At 37.0% G+C, this 25,419-nt stretch overlaps 1 protein-coding gene across 5 annotated transcripts in view; it reads right to left on the bottom strand.

Moving 5' to 3' along the window:
* Window positions 1-25,419, bottom strand: part of sgcd (sarcoglycan, delta (dystrophin-associated glycoprotein)) — a 471,077-nt gene that overhangs the window by 194,627 nt on the left and 251,031 nt on the right. For 4 of the 5 annotated variants that reach the window (XM_026195716.1, XM_026195718.1, XM_026195714.1 and 1 more), the window contains exon 2: window positions 3,847-4,032. In XM_026195716.1, the coding sequence (XP_026051501.1) occupies window positions 3,847-4,032 (186 nt within the window). Of the gene's footprint in view, window positions 1-3,846; window positions 4,033-21,188; window positions 21,297-25,419 lie in introns of all 5 variants that reach the window. The other variant, XM_026195717.1, reaches the window with a different exon arrangement.

Genomic DNA, 25,419 nt, shown 5'->3' with positions numbered 1-25,419 from the left:
CCTTGAGTTGAATAGACGAGTGAGAAAACTCACGGAATGGCAAAGAAGACATGGTGAAATGAGCCCTGGTATTTGGTAATAGAGAGTTGAACGAAAGGAAAAGAAAGAGGTTACGCTGAAGCGAGGAGGAGATTGCTTCATGTAATGAACTCGGGCTGGATCAGAACTCAAGGAAATCAAGGACGCCAGTGTTGTTTAAGGGGAGTAGCAAGTTACCTGCTCCCCTGGCCAGTTAAGTGCTGTTTGTTTCTCTTTCTGATTCTTCGAGGCGACTGGAGAAATTGATCACATCGTCATTGTAGTGCGTAGAATGAGTCGCTGGACTGCAACCTGAACATGGATGAGCTTATCGCCCTGGAGGAATCTCCATGTGAACCACGTGATAAAGGACAGAGACTGGCATGTTGTATATGAAGGTTGGCTCTGAACATCGTTGCTTGAACTGCTTGAATATGCTATATGATTTATTTGGGTTTTCTTTTTCTTTTTTTCTTTTGTTAGTCTTTTTTATTTTTTGATTCACTCTGCCTGTCACGTATACAACTATTTTTATCAAAAGTAAATCATGACACCACATAAAATACAAAAGGTGTAACAATGTATCCAGTTTAATAAAATAAATGAACACTAATAAAATAAAGTAATAAACTGACTCCAATATTTTTTTGTCCTTCCACATCATGCTAAAGTTTTCAGACTATGAGACTTTCACACTTCCCATAAAGGAATGACTATGGAATGGTTCTTTTGTATTGCAAACATGATTCTTAACTCTGAACTGCTGCTAATCATTATTCTATTTTCTATAACATTCTGACCATTGGGGCCCGTCTCAAACCTAGATTGCCTACACTTATCATTTCATAGTTGTTGTTTTTTTGTCTCCCAAATGAAGAATGAAAACCAACTTATTATTATTATTATTATTATGTTTTTTTTTATTTTTTTATTACAGTTACATTTGACAAACCATATGCACTTGCTTAAGTGTTTTAACATGAATGCTAATTTTCAACACCAGTCCACAGGAGATTTTTCAGAGAAAAAAAAAACAATGCTAATAATAATAGTAAATTAACAATATTACAATAAAAGTAATAAGTTAGCTTGAAATAATGGGGCCTCTAGCGTGCTAAACATTTTGCGGGTGTCGGCGACGTGTTGCCGATTCTTTCAGATCATGTCTTTGACCAACTCACACTGCGTGATTGTCACTCACGTGAATGAGCTCCAAATTTTTATCCACTTTTTATCCACATTTGTCGGCAAATTATCAAAACATGTCAGCGAGTGAAAAATGTGGCTTAAATTGTGCAGTGTGAACTCAGCATCAGTTTCTGAAAACTGTTGTCAGTCTTTGTTTCTTACTTTGAATGTGTATCAGAAGAGCAGGGAAGTTTTGTGACAGACATCTGTGGCCTGTCTGGCCTATGAATTATCCTGTCACACTTAACATCCTCAAATACACACACTCCACATTTCAGTTAATTTATTTAAATACATTTCAAATGCAAAAAGAACATCACATATTCACAATTTTTTTTTGTTAAAGTTTATTTATTTTATTTTTTATTTTTTCAAACTTGAACAGACAGAAAAAGATTTCCCTACAGTCAGGGGCGGGTCTACGTGGTGGCCAGGGGGGGCACCGGCCCCCCCAGAAATTCGATTGGCCACCCCAGGTGCCCCACCTATAAGATGTCTTGTGATTGGTTCATTTTATGGCCAATCATTTTATAGACTCTACTGAAGTTCGCGATTCAAAGAAGTGCAGCCGCAGCGTCGGTCGTCAGAGAAACAACCGCTTGTCGCGGACTTGGACTTTTACTTTATCAAGTGTGGGAAGTCAAGACACCAGTGATGAGAAGTTCTGATCATTTTACCGACTCGAACTTTTGAGTCGCGTTCAGCAAAATGAACGAATCTTTTTCCGATTCATTTCGTTCATTTTACCAAAATGTAGTTACGTGTTACTTCCCCAACACATCTAGTACTTACGCAAACGTTGATCACACTACAAACAATACAAAAATAAAATGCTATAAAGATACAGAAAAGATTAATGAATTCTTTACCTGGGTCTTCAGTCTGTGACTAACTCACCTCTTGTCTGACAAGTCTTCGGGTTCAAATCATTCCTTAATCACATGACAGCCACATACGCTATTTCTGACATTTCTGTCACTGTGTTTTTGTAACTGTTTCTTGAGGATCTGTGGTGTGTTATTATTGTATAAATAAATAAAACCTTGTTATAAATAAAATATTGAATAATTTGTCTTTTTGACTGTCTATCAGTAAATAAATACTAGGCTATATAATAATCCAAGTATTTATAGCCTAGTTAAATTTTTTATCCAATTCTGAGTTTGCTGGTATAATAATTGCTTAAATTGGTCTTATATATGTATAAGATGCTTGCTAAAAAAGGACATAATGACATAAATTAAAAGCAAATAACATTTTGAATCCTAAACAAGTAACACTACAGTTCTATAGTCTAATCTGAAGGGTGAACTCAAAAGACATAAATCATACAACAAGGTAATTTTTGGAGATTACAATCCACTGTAAAAAAAAAAAAAAAAAAAACTTCAAAGTGATGTCGCCGTCATAGAGACGACTCGTTCTTCCCTAGTCACATTAAAGATTCGAATCGTTCAAGAACGACACATCACAAAACACCGAACAAAGAGCTGGTAGGTAACCTTTATGTATGGTTTAATATGTTTGTAAGGTTTTCTCAGATCAATATTTTTACACCGTCAGGCTCTGCTCGCGTTGGTCGTGGTTGATTTCAATCGAATGTTCAGTCAAAGTTTAATAAAACACAATAAAAGTAAAATACGCTGCGGGCGCTTTCAAACAATAAACAGTCATGGTGATTTGCATATTTTGTATCAGTTTATTTTGTGACAGTGACCAAATAGCAAGATTGCACCGAATGACAATATGCACAGAATGTTCCATAATAATAATTGTATGGTGACACGTTACTTTTTAATGCATGAGAGTAAGTCAGTTAGATAGTCAGTTAAATTGTCAGGCCTAACTTAGTCATTTACACGTGAAATGACATGGATGCATTCTGTGCATTTCATTCACAATTAGATTTTTTTTTTTTTTTTTTTTTTTGAGATTGAGAATAACAGACACACATAAGTGTTTCTTTTGAAGGCAAGGAAGAGAGCAGTGCCAAGCCATGAAGTAAAGATATAGGGAGTTTCTTTCAAAAAAAAAAAAAAAAATATATATATATATATATATATATATATATATATATATATATATTCTCAAATGTAACTTAATAGATATATACAGGGATGACAAAAAAACTAAATTAATAAAAAAAAGTGGTTTATTACTGCATTTGTTTACAAGTAACTTTATTCAAGTAAAAAAAATTAAATCAATAAAATCAATAGGATTTACGTAATATACTGTAGTATTTAGCTTTTTTTTTTTTTGGTCACTGGCGGCCACCCCATTCGGAGGTAGTGCCCCAGCATGGCCCCCCCACTGAAAATGTCCTAGACACGCCCCTGCCTACAGTTACTCTGCAAAGAGTTCATCCACTTGTACCAGTCCTCTAAGGATGTAGATTCTACAAAGTGTTAAATCACCTCAGGTCTCAGAAAACTGAAAATATGTGTGAAAGCCTCAACATATCAACCACTGAGAGGCAAATTAAAGCAGTGGTTTGCCTGGCTGAAGCTCGGAGAATGCACAGAGAGAACTGGCAGATCACTACAAAAGAGACCTGTCATTTTTGCTCACTTCTAAGTCTGTCAAAGAATCAATGCCTGGCAGGTGCTAATGAAGGCCAGAGTAAAAGACTGCACTTACTATAGTGAAGTTCATAACTTTGAGGATCCAGATGGTTAGAGCAAGGTTGACCACTATGAGGATCATGAGGAGTAGGACAAAGAAGTAAAGGCAACGTTTCCGCCAACCATAGATCCCCACTTTATACACTTGTGGTTTTTCAGTACTCTGGACATTGTTTCTATGAGGGCACTGTTCCTGGGTCATCTGCAAGAAAACACAAATAAAATGTTGATTACGTTAATTGAAACTTTAAATTAAAATTGGATTTAGAGATCATTGACTCTTTGTGGTCCTAATATGATATTTATTTTAAAAAAATGATTAAGAATGCAATTATTGTACATACTGTCCAACGACATACACTTTTTCCTTCTTTTTTTTTTTTACCAATAAAGTCAAGTGATCCATAAAAATGCAGAAAGAATCTGAAATAAACAGGAAATTGGATCACAAGTCAAGAAAAATAAGTTAAAGTCTTGATTGTACAATGTCATGTGGTGCAAATCCCCAGAGCATTATGGTATTTATAAATTCATATTCAATTTTATTATATCTGTTAAAATAATTGTTATCTTGAGAAAAAAAAAACAGCAACAACAAATATTTTGAATGTAAAGATTGGGGTGTGTTCTCTCACATATTCAGTGTGTTCCTTTTTTTTGTGTGTGTTTTGTACTTTTTAAAAAATTGGCACATTAAAATAGATTTTGAAAATATTTCAATGTCTTTGATCTGCAATGGGTGGCAGTTGATTGGCTCTTCTTTAACAGCATTAGCTCAATGAAATACGTCTTCCTTCCGTTAGAATGAATATTTTCCTGCCTTACTAAATTTTGGGCTCATGATCAATAAGTTGTATTTGCCTTAATCTGATTTAGTAAAGTCAAACCGCAGACAGTGAAGCTGCATCACTGAGCATGAGTCCCGCGCTTTGTGAGGCGGGAACAGAGGATTCCGCTTGGTCTTAAAGCCTTCCGCAAACACCCATGATCACAAATAACAATGATTTTCCTAAAATGATGATTAATTATTAATTGATAATTTGTTATTATCATTATGGTCTTGTGAAAATAATAATATGGGCTGTGAGAAAATAATGAATACAAAGAGTAGTGCTGCTGAGTGCAGGCATGTTTCAGCCCAGTAACACACTGTTCTTCACATCCAAAAAACAGACCAAATTCAGTTCAGCTGAAGGGGGTTGGGTTTTTGGGGGTAGTTATGCATGACTTGTGGGGGTCGAGATAAAGGTGTGAATTGCTCTTTCATATGGACAGTGTCTTATGAGGCTTTCACTTGCTGAACTGGTTTATATAGGACTGTTGTTTTGGTTATAGACTAAAAAATGGTCTGCCCCCACATAAAAGTTTTCTAGTTCTAGTCAATTCAACTAATCAGAGGTTTATATTAAATTTACATAATCAAATCTTAATGTATTCCGCGCTCAAGCACATGAATTAAGTTTACCACAAAGCACATGCAGAAGTAGCCTAATAATCGTGTAAATTGTGAAAAATTTGACATTTTAATTATTTATTAATAAACAAATGTTTTCTTGTCAGCTGCAGGATGAGATAAATGCAACATTCACAGATTACAAGATTTGTTTTCATTTAAAAAACATTTCAAGCTTTCTGTAAATATATTTTTAATGTATGTGAGACACCACAATATTATGTTAATTAAAAAATTATAAATTCATTATCAGGAAAAAAATTAAGTGATGAGACGGTGCCTTCCTGTCATTAATGCACATTAATAATTTTTGCACAAACACTTGAATATGAGCATCATAGTTTTCACTGGCTCCAAGGGCGCTCCATCATGAGTACAATTCATGCCAACAGCCCATAATATAACTGCATATTCAGCAAGAATTCATGTTAAACCCATTTAGCTATAGCTTGATCAAAAGGTTACAATGACTACAAGAGTCGAGCGGGATGTTAAGAGTTTGTCTATTTCTATTACTGATTATTTTCGGGTTAAAGTATGATTTTAACAGATTCACACGCAATCGCTTTCACAATAATGCATTCAAACAAATGTAATCTTACAGTGCTACTACATTATCAGCATGCTATCTGATTTTGAAATCTTTAAGAAGTTAATCAATCTGTTTAGATAAAATAACTGACAAAAATGTACTGTTATTTTCATCACAAACAAAATTTTCACAGTAAAAAGCAGTAATTAAAGATTTAATGCATACAATGTTATTAATTTGGCATGTGATATAGGGAAAAAAGTTTACACAAAATAGCTTAAGCCACTTTGAAACTCTCCTGTTATTTTTTTTAATTATTATTATTTTATATGCTACGTTATGAACATTAAATTTCAAACATACTGAAATAATTTATTCACGGAGTGAAAGCGGAGCGTGTTTTTGGTATCAGTGCGCGGGTAGGGGAAGTTATTGCTGCTCACAGACTCAGCTGCGAGTGAGAGAGACGTTTCACAGATGAAATGAACATGACCGCGGGGAACACAAGCACAGCACATCCACCAAAAATAAACCTGCAGTAATGCTCATTGATCGACTTGCCAAGATTTACTTTTGTAAGTCGCATGGCAGTAAATAAATAATGACCATGCAGTCAATACAGATATTTAATAAAAACATTAAAACAAGCAGGGCAGTAAAATAAACAATAAAAAAATGCTCGCCAGGTCTACACAGGACACAAGTGGAGCAATCCAACAAATGACAACAGAAGCCAGTGATACACTGGACAAGATCCCCATCAGTGAACTGATGCTCGTTCTGTTTATGATGAAATTTTTTAAAATGTATTCGTCATTTGAATATTGAATTAAAAATCGGTTTAAATCATAAATCAGTTTTTTCTAAAATAAAAAAAAATCTGGGACTTTTTTTTTTAGGCCATATGCTATTGCCCTACTTTAAAAGTAAAGAAGGCTCCCTTTAAAATCACTTCAGTTGTCAATTACTAAAGCCCTTTTTTACATTGTGTGAATTTTGTTGATTATAATGAGAGAACTTGAGTTTAATCGTAAGGACGTTTTAATAATCCGTCCATTCTTTAGAGTTTCAAAGAATTTAATCGTGCAGGTTTAATTTTATTCATTTCTTTATTTAGGCAAATTAGGCCTAAATAATGGGAATGAAATTATACAGTGCCTCACGTTTAAACATTAAAGGGGGGTGAAATGCTGTTTCATTCATACTGAGTTTTTTACACTGTTAAAGAGTTGGATTCCCATGCTAAACATGGACAAAGTTTCAAAAATTAAGTTGTATGTTTGAAGGAGTATTTTTGTTCCCAAAATACTCCTTCCGGTTTGTAACAAGTTTCGGAAAGTTTTTTTTCGAGTATGGCTCTGTGTGACGTTAGATGGAGCGGAATTTCCTTATATGGGTCCTAAGGGTACTTCTGCCGGAAGAGCGCGCGCTCCCGTATAGCGAGGCTGAGCACAGACATTTCACTGATCAGAGCGAGAGCATCGCGAAAAGTCACAAAAGAAGTGTGTTTTTGGTTGACAGGGCAAGACAACCCTGCACAGATTACAATAAAAAAACAGCATTAAGGGACCAGTGGATGGAGTTTATTTTTACAGAGCATCAACGGAGTTGTGCAAGTGTTTTTGTTTGTTACCTACTGGCACTCGTGATTCTTTAGCTCCGCCCACATGACGCGCCTCCAGCCGGTCGTGTTTTTCCGGGAAAAATCGGTACAGACTATCTTTCTCTTATGAATATAATAAAACTAAAGACTTTTTGGAGTTATGAAGAATGCAGTACTACTCTATAGGTATTCAAGATTAACAGGATATTGAGTGAAAACGAGCATTTCACCCCCCCTTTAACAATTTCTTCAGTTTACAGACAAATGTTATGTCAAAATAAAGGACAGGTAACGAATAACAAAAATTAATGTTGTTTAATTAAAGGAAAAAATATATTTACATTTAAAATATAAATTAAAATATAGGCATAATATATGAAAATATTGACATTTTGCATATTAATCCATGTAGCCTACCCCCCCTAAAATAGGCTACCAATTTTAATGCTCCGATGCAAAGTAAACCACAATTTCTTTTGAATAATATAACGCATAATTAATATAATATAAATAATACTGCACACCTTTTAAATGTGTCAAATCTAAAATATGGTTTAATACCATGTAGCTTAGAAAATATAAGCACAGACTCAGGCACTGTTACAAACACGCCAGGTTCCACCTCCACACAATCACAGCGCACACCCTCACCTGAATACTAGTCATCACCACCTGCTCCTCATCATCCACTCATCAGCGCTGCACCATATAAGCCACACACACGCACCCAGTCATCGTCCGGTCACGTTCGCGACAAGATCATTCCTGTGTGCTGACTATTAGGACTAACTCCTCTTCTACCTTCTCTCTAAGGATTGCCTCCGAAGATTCCGATTCCCCTATAGTGCGTGTGTGTGGTTCACCATCCCTTCTCGAAGTCACTACCTTCCTGACACGGATCCCAACGCCCATCCACTCCTCACTGCCTGCTCCTCTGCTTGTGTCTTAAAAATAAACACCTTCATCTGTTACTCCTCTGTTTCATGAGTGTTCCGTAACAGATGACAGGACCCGCACCGAGAGACACAAGCACGAACCTCACGGATCCCTTCCAAGACCTAGTTGATGCATTCCGTCGGACACTCATGTCAGCACCAGCATTCCAACCACCAGCGAGCACTTCCGCCGATCCCGTCATACCTCCTTCACCTGCCGTGCATGCCAGTCCCATGGCCAGGCCGGCGCCCTACTCTGGTTCGGCGGAGGAATGCAGCGGTTTCCTGCTTCAGTGTTCACTGGTCCTGGAGATGCAACCGGTCCCATATCCTACGGACCGCTCTAAGGTAGCATTCATCATTTCTCAATTACAAGGCAAGGCATTACTGTGGGCAGATTCTCTCTGGACTCAAAATAACACAGTGATTCAGTCATTTTCTAGCTGCGTCGAACATTTCCGCAATGTTTTCGGCAGACCTGCCTGGGATTCTTCAATAGGTGAGAAGCTATACAATTTGAAACAAGGGGAAATGTCTGTCAATGAATATGCCTTACAGTTCAGAACTCTGGCAGCCTCCAGTGGATGGAACGAATAAGCCTTGTTAACTACCTACCGCCAAGGACTGGAACCCAGAGTGCGGTTGCATCTCGCTGCCTCGAGCGATTCATCCAGCTGTCCATCCGCTTCGCCACTCGTATGCAGTCATGCTTAGAAGAGCACCAGGGCCAGGCGCATTCCTCTAAACCTCTCTGCCGACCAGAGAACGTCAGCTCCCCAGAACCAGAATCCATGATTGTGGATTCATACCGCCTCACTATGGCGGAGCGTCAAAGACGGCTGGCCCAGAACTTATGTTTGTACTGTGCAGCTCCGGGGCATACCATAGCTGGGTGCCCCGTTCATCCTCCTCGTCCCATGGTGAGTGCCATTCTCCCTTCACGATACCAAATGAAACCACTCACCACTGTTGTGAGACTTACTGCCACTAATGTATCTCTTCCAGTTTCCGCCCTCCTCAATTCTGGGTCAGCCGGCAACTTCATCTCTGGCGCCCTCTGTCGTCAGCTCAGGCTCCCAACCACGGCCACGCCGGCCGCACACCAGATCCACACAATCACCGGCAGGACGTTAAGCAAGAAGGACGTTAAGTATTCCAGGACTTCATACATGAGGTGCTCCGGGATTTCCTCCACCAGTTCGTCCTAGTCTATATTGATGACATCCTGATATACTCCCGGAGACTGGCAGAACATCAGCGCCGTGTTGCGGAGGTCATGCAACGCCTGAGGGACTAGCAGCTCTATCTGAAAGCAGAGTAGTGCTCATTCCATCAACCCTCAGTGCAGTTCCTTGGGTATACCATCGACCGCAGTGGCATCCGGATGGACGAGGGGAAGGTAAGCGCCGTCAGGGACTGGCCCATTCCTACCACTATTAAGGAACTGCAGCGATTCCTTGGCTTCGCCAACTTTTATAGACGATTAATTCAGAATTTTAGTATTATCACCAGCCCTCTAACCAACCTCCTTCGCCAGAAGCCCAAATCCCTGTCATGGACTCCTGCCGCCACCGAAGCCTTCCAGGCCCTAAAGCAAGCCTTCACGACCGCCCCACTACTCGTGCATCCAAACCCCGAACTGCCATTTATTGTGGAAGTGGACGCCTCAACCACTGGAGTGGGAGCGGTCCTTTCCCAGCAGCAGGGGACGCCCAGCCGCCTCCATCCATGTGCCTTCTCCAGGAAACTCAACCCGGCGGAGGTTAACTATGATATCGGGAATAGGGAGCTACTTGCCATCAAGCTTGCCCTGGAGGAGTGGAAACATTGGCTGGAGGGAGCCAAACATCCGTTTCAAGTTCTCACTGACCACAAGAACCTGGAATACCTTAGAGCAGCCAAGAGACTCAACCCCAGACAGGCCCGCTGGGCGCTATTCTTCACCCACTTCCAATTCTCCATCTCCTACCGCCCAGGGGTAAAAAATATAAAGGCCGATGCTCTATCCAGATGTTACGCACCCAAAGAAGGGTCAGAAGACCCTGAACCCATCCTTCAGGACAAGGTCGTAGTCGCCCCTATCACCTGGTCAGCTGAGACTCTACCTCCTGCCGAAGCTCCTAACAACACCCCGCCAGGTTGCCCACCAGGACACCAGTACATCCCCAGGACACGGCACACTCCACTCATCCACTCCACCCATACATCACTTGGCATTGGTCACCCGGGGTCAATGAAACCCTCTCGTTGCTACGGGAACGCTTCTGGTGGCCCAACATGGCCTCGGATGTCAGAAGGTACGTGAGTGGATGTACCAGCTGTGCCATTTCCAAGAGTCCTCGCCATCTACCATCTGGCAAACTCCATCCTCTGCCTGTTCCCAATTGCCCGTGGTCACACCTAGGGGTGGATTTCATCACGGACCTTCCACCCTCTGACAATAGCACATGTATTCTAGTAATTGTGGATAGATTTTCTTAAGCTTGTCATCTTCTTCCTCTGAAGGGTCTCCCCACTGCCATGGAAAAGGCAGAACTAATGTTTAACCGTGTCTTCAGGTACTTCGGCATCCCGGAGGACATCATGTCGGATTGGGGCCCCCAGTTCATTTCCCGGGTATGGAGAGCGTTTCCCTCCCTCCTAGGTGTGGCCATCAGCCTGTCATCCGGCTATCACCCACAATCTAATGGGCAGACGGAGAGGAAGGTTCAGGAGATCGGACGCTTCCTCCGTACCTTCTGTCACAGCCACCAGAACTCCTGGAACCAATTCCTGGGGTGGGCCGAGTACGCACAGAACTCCCTCCGTCAACCCACCACCGGACTCACACCCTACCAGTGTGTACTCGGCTACCAGCCACCTCTATTCCCCTGGTCAGGGGAATGTGATGTTCCCGCAGTCGACTACTGGTTCCGGGAGAGCGAGAGGGTCTGCGACGCGGCTCATCATCAGTTACAACGGGCGCTTCGCAGATGCAGGATGGCAGCCGACCTTCGCCGGTCCGAGGCCCCCCAGCACCAACCCGGTCAGAAGGTCTGGCTGTCTACCCGGGACATCCGCCTGCGTCTACCCTGCCGCAAGCTTAGTCCCAGATACATTGGCCCGTTCACTATCACCCAGCAGATCAATCCAGCCACCTACAAACTCCAGCTTCCCCCGAGTACCGGATTCACCCCACATTCCACGTATCACTCCTGAAACCTCACCCTCCCTCTGTTTCTCCCTCCACAGAACCTGGCGAGATGGAAGCCCCCCCTCCTCTCCTCCTAGATGACGGCGCAGCCTATTCGGTCAGGGACATCCTGGACTCCCAGCTGCGTGGTGGGCAGCTGGAAAACCTAGTGGACTGGGAAGGATACGGTCCAGAGGAACGTTCCTGGGTCCCACGCAATGACATCTTACCTTGCTGGATACCTTCCACTCCATTCACCCCAACCGACCAGCTCCCAGGGGAAGAGGACGCCCACCACATCGTCGGGGTCACCGGCCCTCAGGAGCGGGCCCTGGGGAGGGGGGTACTGTTACAAACACCCCAGGATCCACCTCCACACAATCACAGCGCACACCCTCACCTGAATACTAGTCATCACCACCTGCTCCTCATCATCCACTCATCAGTGCTGCACCATATAAGCCACACACATGCACCCAGTAATCGTCTGGTCACGTTCGCAACAAGATCATTCCTGTGTGCTAACTATTAGGACTAACTCCTCTTCTACCTTCTCTCTAAGGATTGCCTCCAAAGATTCCGATTCCCCTATGGTGCGTGTGTGTGGTTCACCATCCCTTCTCGAAGTCACTACCTTCCCGACACGGATCCCAGCGCCCATCCACTCCTCACTGCCTGCTCCTCTGCTTGTGTCTTAAAAATAAACACCTTCATCTGTTACTCCTCTGTCTCTTGAGTGATCCGTAACAGGCACAGGCTTGACATTTATCCTGCTTGTTTTCGTTCTAAGAAAAGGACATAACTTCATAAATACCAAACTTTCATCTGTGAATATTAAATTTTAAATATTTAAACTATAGTGTTTTTCTTTCATTTTCCGTGACTGAAGCAATATAAGGTGCACCGGATTATAAGGTGCATATATAAGAATAGAAGACACTGCAGTCAAACGTTTGACTGGGTTTGAGTTATGCATCCACTAGATGGAGCTGTGCTAAAGGGAACGTCAACATTTTGACAGCACCTTGATCCATATATAAGGCACTCCGGATTATAAGTCGCACTGTCATTTTTTGAGAAAATTAAAGGCTTTCTAAGTGCGCCTTATAGTTCGGAAAACACAGTAATATTAACCAACTATAGAAACATGCCTGACAACAGTAGTGATAGAAAAATACCCTTACAGTGCTTTCACACTACAGTGGCAAAGCTCAGCCCAGTGCTACTGGCATTAGCTGCATTTCCACCATCGTCCAGTGTGAGCCAGGGCTTAAAACAGGCCTGGTGGGTCTAATAGCCACGGGCCAGTAGCACCGAGGCCAGAATAGCGTAGGGTTTCCACAGTCAGGGTCTGAAGTTCTGCTGCTCTTCACTTAACCTGCCCTTTACACGCCTCTCAGGAACAATGTCACGCGACCCCATCATTTCACCAACAAAGAGAAGTTATCAGAAAACTAAGAAATAAGTCTCCAGACGTGGAGAAACTCCGCCTTTGATCATAACCCCTCCTCTAGCCCCAGCTGGCCCACTTTAGCCCAAGGTTTTCATTGGGCCAAAAAAAACCTGGCCGTTGGCCCAGAGAAAGCCCCAATGAGGCACGATAAGTGCCTGTGGAAAGGCGACTGGCCCTGGCACGCACTAGGTTTAAGCTCGACCGTGGAAACGTGGCTATTGAGAGTAGGGTTGGGTGTCAAAAATCGGTTCCATTTTAGAACTGGTTACAAATTTCGAAGAACCGGGTATTCAATAATTAGTCTTAATGTTATTGTAATATAAATTACTAAAATCTTATTTTTCTTCAGGTAATCATCAATGTTGCATTTGTCATTTTCACACAGGGTGACACACTGAATTTGGTAATGTAATAGTACATGCTTAGTTACTAATCTCTGTTCATTATTTTCTTAGGCTGAAAGATCTGAAAAAGATGCTACAAAAGAAGTTGATGTTGGCATTCTCATCATCACTGAAGAAGGCGGGATTAGCAGAGCATTGCTAGAAAGGGAGATGGTGGATGTTGCAGTGGTTCTGGAGAAGAAGATTGTCAAACGTGACCTTGGAGATGTTGCTAATGCCTTAGGTACACTCATGTCTTTACCCAGCCGGCACATGTCCGACCGTCAACGTTGAAATATGGTCAGTAGTGGTTTCAATGTTGATTCAACGTTTAAAGCTGAACGTTTAAAAACTTCTGCCACATGACCAACCTTCAACGTTGAAATAAGGTCAGCTGTTTTAACTTTCAAACAACATTGAAAATGTTTAATGCTAAATGGTTGAAAAGGTTAACAAACTCTTATTTATATTAAATTAAGATTATTTTAATAGCATTTTACAATATTTTAATCATGATACCTATCCTAAAATCTAAAAGGTTTATGTTATCATCATTAACAACAATAAAACTAAATACATTTAGCTGCTTTATCACGTGGAAACAATACCTATTGGTAGTTTTATTTTATTACTTTGATCATGATTGGTTAATCTGGATGTCATTCAGGAAGCTGGCCATTGAATCATTACGTGCCTTCTGATTTTGAAAATATGACCATTAATATCGTCATCGAGTGAGGCTGAGGCGGCTGACTGTGAGCTGCTGCTCGTTGTAACTGTTTGGTCGGTCCCGAATTATTTTAGATTTGCCTATTTATTTATTTAATTATTATTATTATTTTTTTTTACCGAATTTGAGTCATGACATGTCATTGGAGAACAAAAATCTGTCATTTGAACACAAGGAGGGTCAGATGTGTTCAGCGAGGTCCTGCAAAATGAGGTAAGAAAATCCCTATCTTTATCTTTTGAAAATGGTAAAGTATAACATTACCAGAGTTTACAAATGGGTAACTTAAAGGACCAGTAACCCACAGGGGATAATAAATGCCTGTGTGTGTGTATTTTTGTATTGCTTTATCACAGATGCTCAAGTTAGATGTTCATCTGTTGTGTTGCTGGTTAATTATGTTACTATCTGTTATTTGAGATATTTTTCCACATTTTCCTAATATGAATCCCATGCATTAGGTGTGTTATGTTTATATTATTATAATAGTATATAGTGTTTTCTGAAAAATATAATTGCAAATTTCGGTACAATTTTAAATGAATTAATGAAAATGAATTTAAAATGAATTAGGATTGTTTAAAGCAGTGGTTCTCAGTGGCAGGCCTGCTCTAGTGGTTACACAGGGGAATCACTAAATTAAATATTAATGTTAATACATTTAATGTAATCTGTAAGTAAGTGAGGGAGTAAGTGTGGGAGAGTCATTAATGACATCATTTTCATTTTTGGGTGAACTATCTTAAGGTACCAAAACTTGTTGAAGACAGAAACGTTATGATATGGAAACTTATTTTTCATGTTTTTTAGATAAATACTTGGCACATACTTTTCATACTACTTGTTACACATGTAGCAACAGTAAATATGAAATGTCAATGTTTGTTTTTAAAGGTGTTTTTTTATACCAAACAATTACTAAATCATGCAATCAAGCATGCTGTCAACTTTGAAATAAAATGCATTGCATGTTCTTAAATGTCCACTCTGTTTTTATGTAGTACTGTAGAAAATAGAAACTTGAGTTGTTTGGGCAAATTTCATAGTTCAGTCAGTTGAATGAACTTAACATTACCAGTGAGATGAACTATTCTTGAAAAAGTAACCTGGCTGCCTTAATGGAAGTTAAATCAACAAGACGCTTAGTTTGGCCTATTTGTATTTAGTTTGCACAACTTATACTTGCAAGTTTATTCCACAAAATGCTTCGTTCAAACAACTCAATGTTTGTTGGTCTCACTACTTTTATGTTTCAACTCATTGTGCCACAACCTTCTTGTCTAGTTGGGCTTACTAAAAACTTGTTGGTTATACAAAATATTCAGCTTCACCTTTGTTACCCCAACTATTAATTCTAGGTTTAAGGAACTCGAATATGTGTAAACAACAAATGTTTTTTTTTTTTTCAGCTTGTTGAACTAAACATTTTAAGGCAGCCAGGTTACAAATTAAGTTGAATCAATTGTATTTTTTTAATTTTAATTTTTTTTTTTTTACTGTGTGTGTGGAACTGTTTTACACTTCTTATAAAGTATTGTTTTTATTTATTTTTACATCTCCGCTGTATTCTTGTGGGAACAAACCTGTGTGTCTTTATTGGACCATTTATTTCCCTGGGTGAAATTCCCAGAGTGGCGTAGTCTGTGTTACTAGAATTTATAGGTTCAGTGGGTTCTGGGGATCCACCACCTTGTTGTGGTCCAAATTGACAAGAAATAAATAATTCTGGGGTGCCACATGGAAGTTTCTTGCACCTGCAATTAAATACACCCTAAAAGAAGACTTAAAAAAACAAATGTCTTGAAAACATTAAGACATTCCTGGGCTCAACTGTAATGAAGGTGCATGAAGGACAGATCAGGTGAAACTTTACACTTTACACTGCTGGTTCCCAGGGAGAGGCTGAGATGGCAAATTATTCATCTGTGAACTGATGTGTTAGTGTCCTGTCCTTGTCAGTGGCAAACATTACAGATGTTAGTCTGTATGGAAACAGGGACCGATTAAAAAATGAAAATTACTTAAAGCTAAATTTTAAAAAGTAATGATCTAAAAAGAAAATTTTGCAACTTCTCGAGCAGACTTTAGCTATTTTCCACTGAAAATAGTTGGCAACTCTGCAACCACCCATATACACTTTCAACAGAAAAAAAAAAAAGTTAAATGCCTATAAAATGTAACATTCAAATTGTCGGTTTACTACTGATCACGCATTTTTCACATTTTAGTTTAATAGAACATGCAAATGTGACCAATTCTGTTCAGTTTAGGATACTTCTCTTCTCCACAATGTGAGCAACATAGATATTGAATTTATGATCCATGCTGTTAGTTATTATTATTAATAATAATACTTGGGTTTATGCATAATCATACTCCATCACAAGAACTATGTAATTATTCTTACATAAACAACTGGAAAAGACATCATGCAAGTCTATAACTCTGTTGTGTATTTCAGATGATGTCACATTCTACAATCTTGTCATCTGCAAACTGCAACTCACTTAGGACTTCCAGCCATTATATTGTACTGTAAATACTTTTCAAAAGGAGTTTGGTCTTCATTACATAGAAGATTAAATAAAGATTTTCACTAGTTAAAATGCTAATTCTTGATATCAGGAATTTAATTTCAACTAGTAAACATGATAATTCTTGATCAATAATTTTTAACCTGGGATTGGCAATAGGCAAGCCATATTGTCTTTTATTCATTCACAGGATATAATTTCTTGATATCAACAATTCAATTTTCACTATTTAAAATGCTAATTATTGACATCAGGAATTATATTTCAACTAGTAAAAATTATAATTCTTTATATCTGTAATTGTATTTTCAATAGTTAAATGTCACTGCCATTCAAATTTAATTGTTGATATCAAGAATTCCTTTCTTACTAGTTGAAATTCTGATATCACATATCAGAAATACAATTCTTATTAGTAAAAACCTTTATTTTTTATATCAGTAATCACATGGTTACTAGTACAGATGTTGATTCTTGATATCAACAATTTAATTCTTAAAATCAACAATTCACATTTTTACTGGTAACAAAGTAATTATTGATATCAACAAAGGCAGTTGATTTCTTAAATTTCCCTTGCAACTAGTGAAAATAGAATTACTGCTATCTTAAATAATATTTTAACTAGTAAAAATACGTGCACAGATATGCTTAAATGCCATTTTTATATGTAAGATTAGCTATGGTAAAGAGATCATGAATATTAATAAGATTTTATGACTCTCCTCGTTTTAGTGTCAGCCAAAGATGGCAGAAGAACATCCATGTGCAGAAATCGCTCCTCCTTTATTTATTTGTTTTGTCATTGAAATTTGAAAAGCATTTTATGGCTGGATTCTTTTTTTTTTTTTTTATTATAAAAAATATTATTTTATTGGACAACAAGTCCTTCTGATAATTAAAGAAAAAGTGAACAAGGCATTCATTTAGTTTTAAAAAATAACTTCTTGTCACTTTTTCAGCTGTTTATTTTGGTTTTATTACACTTTCTTCTAATACATCAAATAAAAAAATACAACTAAAAGGAAAAATATAACAGATAATAATGCTTCATACAAAGGTTTTACATTTTTTATTACAATTTTTTTTGTTGTTGTTTATATATCTTTGGCTACATGAATGAGTCGTATCCTAATAGGAATTATATATATATATATATATATATATATATATATATATATATATATATATATATATATATATATATATATATATATATATATATATATATATATATATATTAGGGCCGGGACTTTAACGCGTTAATTGAGATTAATTAATTACACAAAAAATAACGCGTTAACTAAGATTAATTAATTACAGAAAAAAATTCCCGCATTTTTAATAACTTATTTTTGCACCGCGGAACGTTTCTCACTGGATGAGTTTCGGCGGGACCGATTATACTGGAGCACCAACTAGCGTTCGCATATCACCGCAGCAGCACATCGAGCCTCAAGTATCACCTAAACGCAAAACATATAGCAGCTAGCGTGGACTTTACATTTTATGTTGAACTATGTATTATTTTGTTGGTGCAACAGTTTATGTTGAACTCTTCTTATTGTTTTGGCCAAGGTTTGTATACTTAGTATGTTATGGCCTCTGAAGCTACAGAGAGATGTTTTCTAATAGTCAGTGTTTCCAATGTTCTGAATGTAATTGACAGTATTGTGTTTTACTTAAAAAAAAAAAAACACTTTACAGAAGGTTCCAGCACCTATAAGCTTCCTGAATTTCTGAAATGTACTATTTCTAAATTGTTTCTAAATATGCTATTGCTACACTTCATGGCAAAAATTGCACTGGTCTGCTAGACTTGGTTGAACAAAAATAAACAATATTTTGTTGCTTAAGCTTATGTATTCAGTCATTATTCAATGGTATACTATAAATCCATGTGAAAAAAAATTACTTCTCACTGTTCTCAGGTCAAATATTTATATGCGATTAAAATGCGATTAATTTCGATTAATTAATTACAAAGCCTCTAATTAATTAGATAATTTTTTTTAATCGAGTCCCGGCCCTAATATATATATATATATATATATAAACATATACATACATATATATATATACATACATATATATATACATATATATATATATATATATACATACATATATATATATATATATATATATATATATATATACATACATATATATATATATATATATATATATATATATACATATATATATATATATATATATATATATATATACAGTATTGTTCAAAATAATAGCAGTACAATGTGACTAACCAGAATAATCAAGGTTTTTCGTATATTTTTTTATTGCTACGTGGCAAACAAGTTACCAGTAGGTTCAGTAGATTCTCAGAAAACAAATGAGACCCAGCATTCATGATATGCACGCTCTTAAGGCTGTGCAATTGGGCAATTAGTTGAATTAGTTGAAAGGGGTGTGTTCAAAAAAATAGCAGTGTGGCATTCAATCACTGAGGTCATCAATTTTGTGAAAGAAACAGGTGTGAATCAGGTGGCCCCTATTTAAGGATGAAGCCAACACTTGTTGAACATGCATTTGAAAGCTGAGGAAAATGGGTCGTTCAAGACATTGTTCAGAAGAACAGCGTACTTTGATTAAAAAGTTGATTAGAGAGGGGAAAACCTATAAAGAGGTGCAAAAAATGATAGGCTGTTCAGCTAAAATGATCTCCAATGCCTTAAAATGGAGAGCAAAACCAGAGAGACGTGGAAGAAAACGGAAGACAACCATCAAAATGGATAGAAGAATAACCAGAATGGCAAAGGCTCAGCCAATGATCACCTACAGGATGATCAAAGACAGTCTGGAGTTACCTGTAAGTACTGTGACAGTTAGAAGACGTCTGTGTGAAGCTAATCTATTTTCAAGAATCCCCCGCAAAGTCCCTCTGTTAAAAAAAAAGGCATGTGCAGAAGAGGTTACAATTTGCCAAAGAACACTTCAACTGGCCTAAAGAGAAATGGAGGAACATTTTGTGGACTGATGAGAGTAAAATTGTTCTTTTTGGGTCCAAGGGCCACAGGCAGTTTGTGAGACGATCCCCAAACTCTGAATTCAAGCCACAGTACACAGTGAAGACAGTGAAGCATGGAGGTTCAAGCATCATGATATGGGCATGTTTCTCCTACTATGGTGCTGGGCCTATTTATCGCATACCAGGGATCATGGATCAGTTTGCATATGTTAAAATACTTGAAGAGGTCATGTTGCCCTATGCTGAAGAGGACATGCCCTTGAAATGGTTGTTTCAACAAGACAATGACCCAAAACACACTAGTAAACGGGCAAAGTCTTGGTTCCAAACCAACAAAATTAATGTTATAGAGTGGCCAGCCCAATCTCCAGACCTTAATCCAATTGAGAACTTGTGGGGTGATATCAAAAATGCTGTTTCTGAAGAAAAACCAAGAAATGTGAATGAATTGTGGAATGTTGTTAAAGAATCATGGAGTGGAATAACAGCTGAGAGGTGCCACAAGTTGGTTGACTCCATGCCACACAGATGTCAAGCAGTTTTAAAAAACTGTGGTCATACAACTAAATATTAGTTTAGTGATTCACAGGATTGCTAAATCCCAGAAAAAAAAAAATGTTTGTACAAAATAGTTTTGAGTTTGTACAGTCAAAGGTAGACACTGCTATTTTTTTGAACACACCCCTTTCAACTAATTGCCCAATTGCACAGCCTTAAGAGCGTGCATATCATGAATGCTGGGTCTTGTTTGTTTTCTGACAATCTACTGAACCTACTGGTAACTTGTTTGCCACGTAGCAATAAAAAATATACTAAAAACCTTGATTATTCTGGTTAGTCACATTGTACTGCTATTATTTTGAACAATACTGTACATACATATATATATATATATATATATATATATATATATATATATATATATATATATATATATATATATATATATATATATATATATATAACATGTTGTCAAGTTCTTGAAGCATCAGTGGACAAGATGAATGATAAAGTGTTTTACTACCAAGACGCAGTTTCCGACCGTGAGTTATTCCATAAAGGACGCAAACAGTTCTGTCAATGAACAACTGAAACGTAAACAAAGGAATTATGATCCATATTACAACGTTATTGCTTCATTGGACTAAACGTGCTTCATGAGATGTCGTTCAGTGGACCCTTACCTTTCTAACTAAACCTGAATTTACAGCTGTGGATTTGTTTATTACTCATTATTACCACGGATCTGGTATGTACAGAGTTTCTAATGTTCATGTTTTTTATATGTACTGCTTACACAAATGTAGCAAGTACAGTCTTTATAAGCTTTCCATTGAAAAACAGCGATCTGTCATCGATGCTTGAGGCTTATATCTTTATAATGATACGTATGTGGTCTAGATTAAATTTGTCCCGTTTCATTTAATCTATTCATAAACACTGACACGTGTTACTAGTAGAAATCTAATTCCTGATATAAAGAATAAACATTTTAACTAGAGAACACTGAATTGTTGATTTCAATAATTCAAATCCTGCAAATGAATAAAAGTCAATTTGGCTTGCCATACCAGGGCATTCAAGATGTAGGTGACTTTTTTTCTTCAGTAGAACACAAATTATGATTTTTAGCTTCAGTCGTTGCAGTCTCTCAGCCGTACTATGCATGGCAACAGAATCTAAGAGAGTACAAAAAATAAATAAATAATTTGCACATACAAATCAAAATTAAATCCTGCGGCTATTCTGACAGTCTATCTACAATCTCAATTAGGAGTGTCAATGGTCCACTTGAGAGATAGGTGGTGGTAATGCACTTATAAATCTGCGATCTGCCATAATCCAAGAAGGAGAAGGAGAATGGCTCACGCGCTTGCTGCTGTGAAGTGCGTTCACAAGAGTTTTAACAGTTTGGACATTGCTTGAATTAGAGGTAAACGAACTATAAAAATACTGTTCAATTTCTTGCACAGACCGATCGTTTTGTGGTTTTAGACTGTATGGTTTTTACACATCACTGTCGCAGGATTTAATAGGGATTTGTCTTTTTAACTTATAAGTACCTAACTGAGAAAACTTTACTCATTGAAAGGTAATGTGCATAAAAAAATACAAAAAAAAAAATAAATAAATAAATAAATAAATAAAAAAGGTACATTTTGAATTCATACAGTCTTTCAATGTGCTAAGACCACAAAGCACTGATCTGCGGGGCACAGCTTGAGTTCTACACTAACAGTTGTTTTCAATGCTAAATGTAGTGAGTGGAGCCTCAGGATTTAAGTCTAAATCCTGCTTTTATAACAAATGTTATATGTACCCTTTGTTCTTTTTGTGAATCTGGCAGGTTGCAGAGCTTGAAATTTTAAAAAGGATGATACTTTACTGTTGGCTCCATAAAAAGGATTGTCAAAAAGCTGCAGAATATGAAACACCTGCTTGTAGTTTAGCCTCCCTCCCTCCCTGGTGCCTGCACTTTTTGGCAGCTTACTGGAAGAGCTGCAGGCCCATGCTATCCCCTTCAAGAACGGTGCTCTTATACACTTATCCATTCCTCTGTTTCTTTACATTGCTTATAGCTAAAAGCTAATACATGAACCATATCCATTTTATTTTAAACATTCATCCAGCACAAATTTATATGTATATATATATATATATATATATATATATATATATATATATATATATATATATAATTATTATTTTTTTTAATTTTTTTTTTGCATTTAGCATTACACAGATTTTGTCATAAAAACTTCTGAGGCCACTTTTTTTCCCCTGGGCAACCATCGATAGAGTCTTGTGATAGTGCCTAAGAACCTAGACAGTTTAACACTGGCTGCAAGACTTTGACTAAGAAGTAAAATAAGCCTATGGAGATAAATGTGGTAATCCAATTATACAGATAATCTAAACAAATATTTTGTAGATTTACACTACTGTTTACAATATTTGGATTGTTAAGAGGTTTTAATGTTTTTGCAAGTCTCTTTTGCTAAATGCTGCCAAGGTTGGATTTATTCTGCCAAAAATACAGTTTAAAATAAAATAAAATGAAAATCATTATCATTTAAAATATATCATTATAAATATTTAAAATGTAATTTCTGTAAATGGCAAAGTAAGTGGCAAAACTTTCAGCAGCCATTATTCTAGTCTTTAAACTGCGGAAAGGGTATGAAACAATATTCAAAAGTTTGGCAAATATTTAAACATATTTTTTAATTATAGGAAACACTAAAAACCAATATATTTATGTTGCATAACCAATTAGCAAGATAACATTAATGTGTTTAACTTTATATCTTTCTCACTTAAACACTTATACCTAGATCATTAATTATATTGCTTCGATTGGTTCTTCATTAGATGGTCATTGTAGTACTACGTCAGATAAACTCAAGACATTTCAAACAAAACAACAATTTATGTGATATATTTATGACATGTTAATGTAAAATAATATGTATATCTGTAGTAAATCACTGGAGCAGTGGACAATTTTGCTTCAGTTTACAGGTGTAGAGGGTGTTGTTGTTTTTTTATGCATTTTTTTTTTTCACAAAATCTGTTTCAAATAAATACTGCTAGATTATAATTATTTAAGAATCCTGAAATAATAATAATAATAATAATAATAATAATAATAATAATACACAGTAAAAAACGTTGGGTTGTTTTTTTTTTTAACCCTTTTTTTTTTTTTCGTCATTGGGTTGTTCTTATTTATAGCCTAACTGTTGGATTAAATATGTTTCCCGCCCAGTGTTAATTTTGACAGCAAATTCGGATTTAGTCTTAGTCTTAGTCTTTTGAATAACACACCATTTAGTTTTAGTCACATTTTAGTCATCTGAAATGTTTTAGTCTTAGTCTAGTTGTAGTCGACTAAATATCATAAGAGTTTTAGTCTTAGTCTAGTCTTAAGTCTTTTAGTCTTAGTCTAGTTTTTTTTTTTTAGTAGAACAAAGTCAACTTAGTTGACTTGACTAAATGTTTCCATCAGTCTGTTATGGAATGGTATTTATAAAATAAACATAAGACCTGCTCTCAATGAAAAATATACATGCTCTCTGAAAAAGATATGCATTCGTCCTGAATGATATGCAATGCATATGACATTTTCAAGATGAAGTACAGTATTATTGAAAGACAACCACCTATATTATATTTGTATTGCATGTTCATTCTATTTCTTTATTTGTGCTATTTACACAAAGTTTAAATTTTTTTAAGTTTGTTTTTGTTCATTTAAAATAGCACTGCATAGTCTTCACTGTAAAATAAAATACACAATCAAAACAAAATGTATTCAGACACCTTCAACGTTTCTTACAATATCACAGTTTATTTGCTGTAGGATAATGTAATGTCGGATGCAATGCTTAATTTGGTTCAGTCTGTGGTGTGAAAAGGTTGCATTAGCAATTAAAGAAAGAAACACTTAAGCAAAACAATGCTCAGGTCCCTAATAATTTTTTTTTTTTTTTTTTTTTTTTTTTAGTCACTAGTAAAACAATATAATCTATTCTATCTGATTTTTGGATTGACTTTGGATAAATTCTTGTTAAAACTACAAAGTAATTCAATCAAGAGCAGTGAGTGATTTACTTTCATTTTCATACATTAAAGACACTGACAGCAGAGCTAGTAAATTAGGCGCGGTCACTTTAAGAGACAAATGCATCCATTATAAAGATACATATCCAATTTCTTTCCAACTCTTTACTTTCACTGAAGACATAACTACAGACTTTTTCGAACACACTTTCCAAGACGGGTATTTCGACATATTTAGTATGTATTTGTTGTCGGTACAAAAGCAAGAAGACTTTGAGACGCGTCTCTGCTTGCTCCCTGAACACCAGAACACCGCGTTGCTGAATTGAGCTCTTTCACTTTTCGCTCTTTTTCTTATGTTTATTTAAAATGCAATTTGTATTTGTTCGTTCAGGTGCAGGAGGACGCAAAGGTCCTGAAGGAGAGCTCGGTTCAGTGTTGCGCGAGTAACCAGCTGCTCAGTTCAACTTTCCCGCATCGCGGGGCTGAAGCCAACTTGATGTGTTGAATGCTCGGAGCACGTTATAAAACGTATTCTTAAAATACACATTTCTGTTTTAATAAATGCTCATATTAAAACATAGCATTACACATAAGTAGGTACAAAAATAATCAGTGATACATTTACGACCCCATAAAAATTTGGGTCGCAATGGCATTTCAAAAGGTCGCAGTGTAGTTCCCTGTGTAAACAACTTAACTGTTATGAAAACGTCCTCGAAACTGCAAACTCATCTTTGTTCTCTTTTCTGTGTGACTGCTGCTGCTTTGTTTAGCTGTTGCGCTTGCATTTGCCACGGCATTTTAAAATGGCTCGGCTGCTTCTGCATAGATAAACCTACCCTCAAAGATTCGCTCTGATTGGATCTCTTCTCCATTCGTCCCTCCCATATATTTTCGTCTCATTTTTATTCGTTGACTAAAGTGTCAGTTATATTTCGTCACGTTTTTCGTCATCATATCTGACTTTTTATTTTGTTTTTATTTTGTTTTCGTCCGTGAAAAAGATTAGTTGACGAATATTTTTCGTCATAGTCTTCGTCAACGAAATTAACACTGTTCCCGCCTTACTCCGGTTCAAATTTTAACAATCCAGTCAGTGACTCAGCACAGACATCATTGGCAGCCTGCATGATTATGAAGGGTAAGTAACTGTTAATATAATCGTATGATGTATATAACTGTTATAACATTAATTAATATGTTTGATACGTTAATTATTCTTTTTTTTATACGTTA

This window comes from Carassius auratus, chromosome 21, assembly GCF_003368295.1.
Source record: "Carassius auratus strain Wakin chromosome 21, ASM336829v1, whole genome shotgun sequence".
Classification (NCBI taxonomy): Eukaryota; Metazoa; Chordata; class Actinopteri; order Cypriniformes; family Cyprinidae; genus Carassius; species Carassius auratus.
Note: the sequence above shows the minus strand (reverse complement) of the source record. Positions and strands in the feature narration are given on the sequence as shown.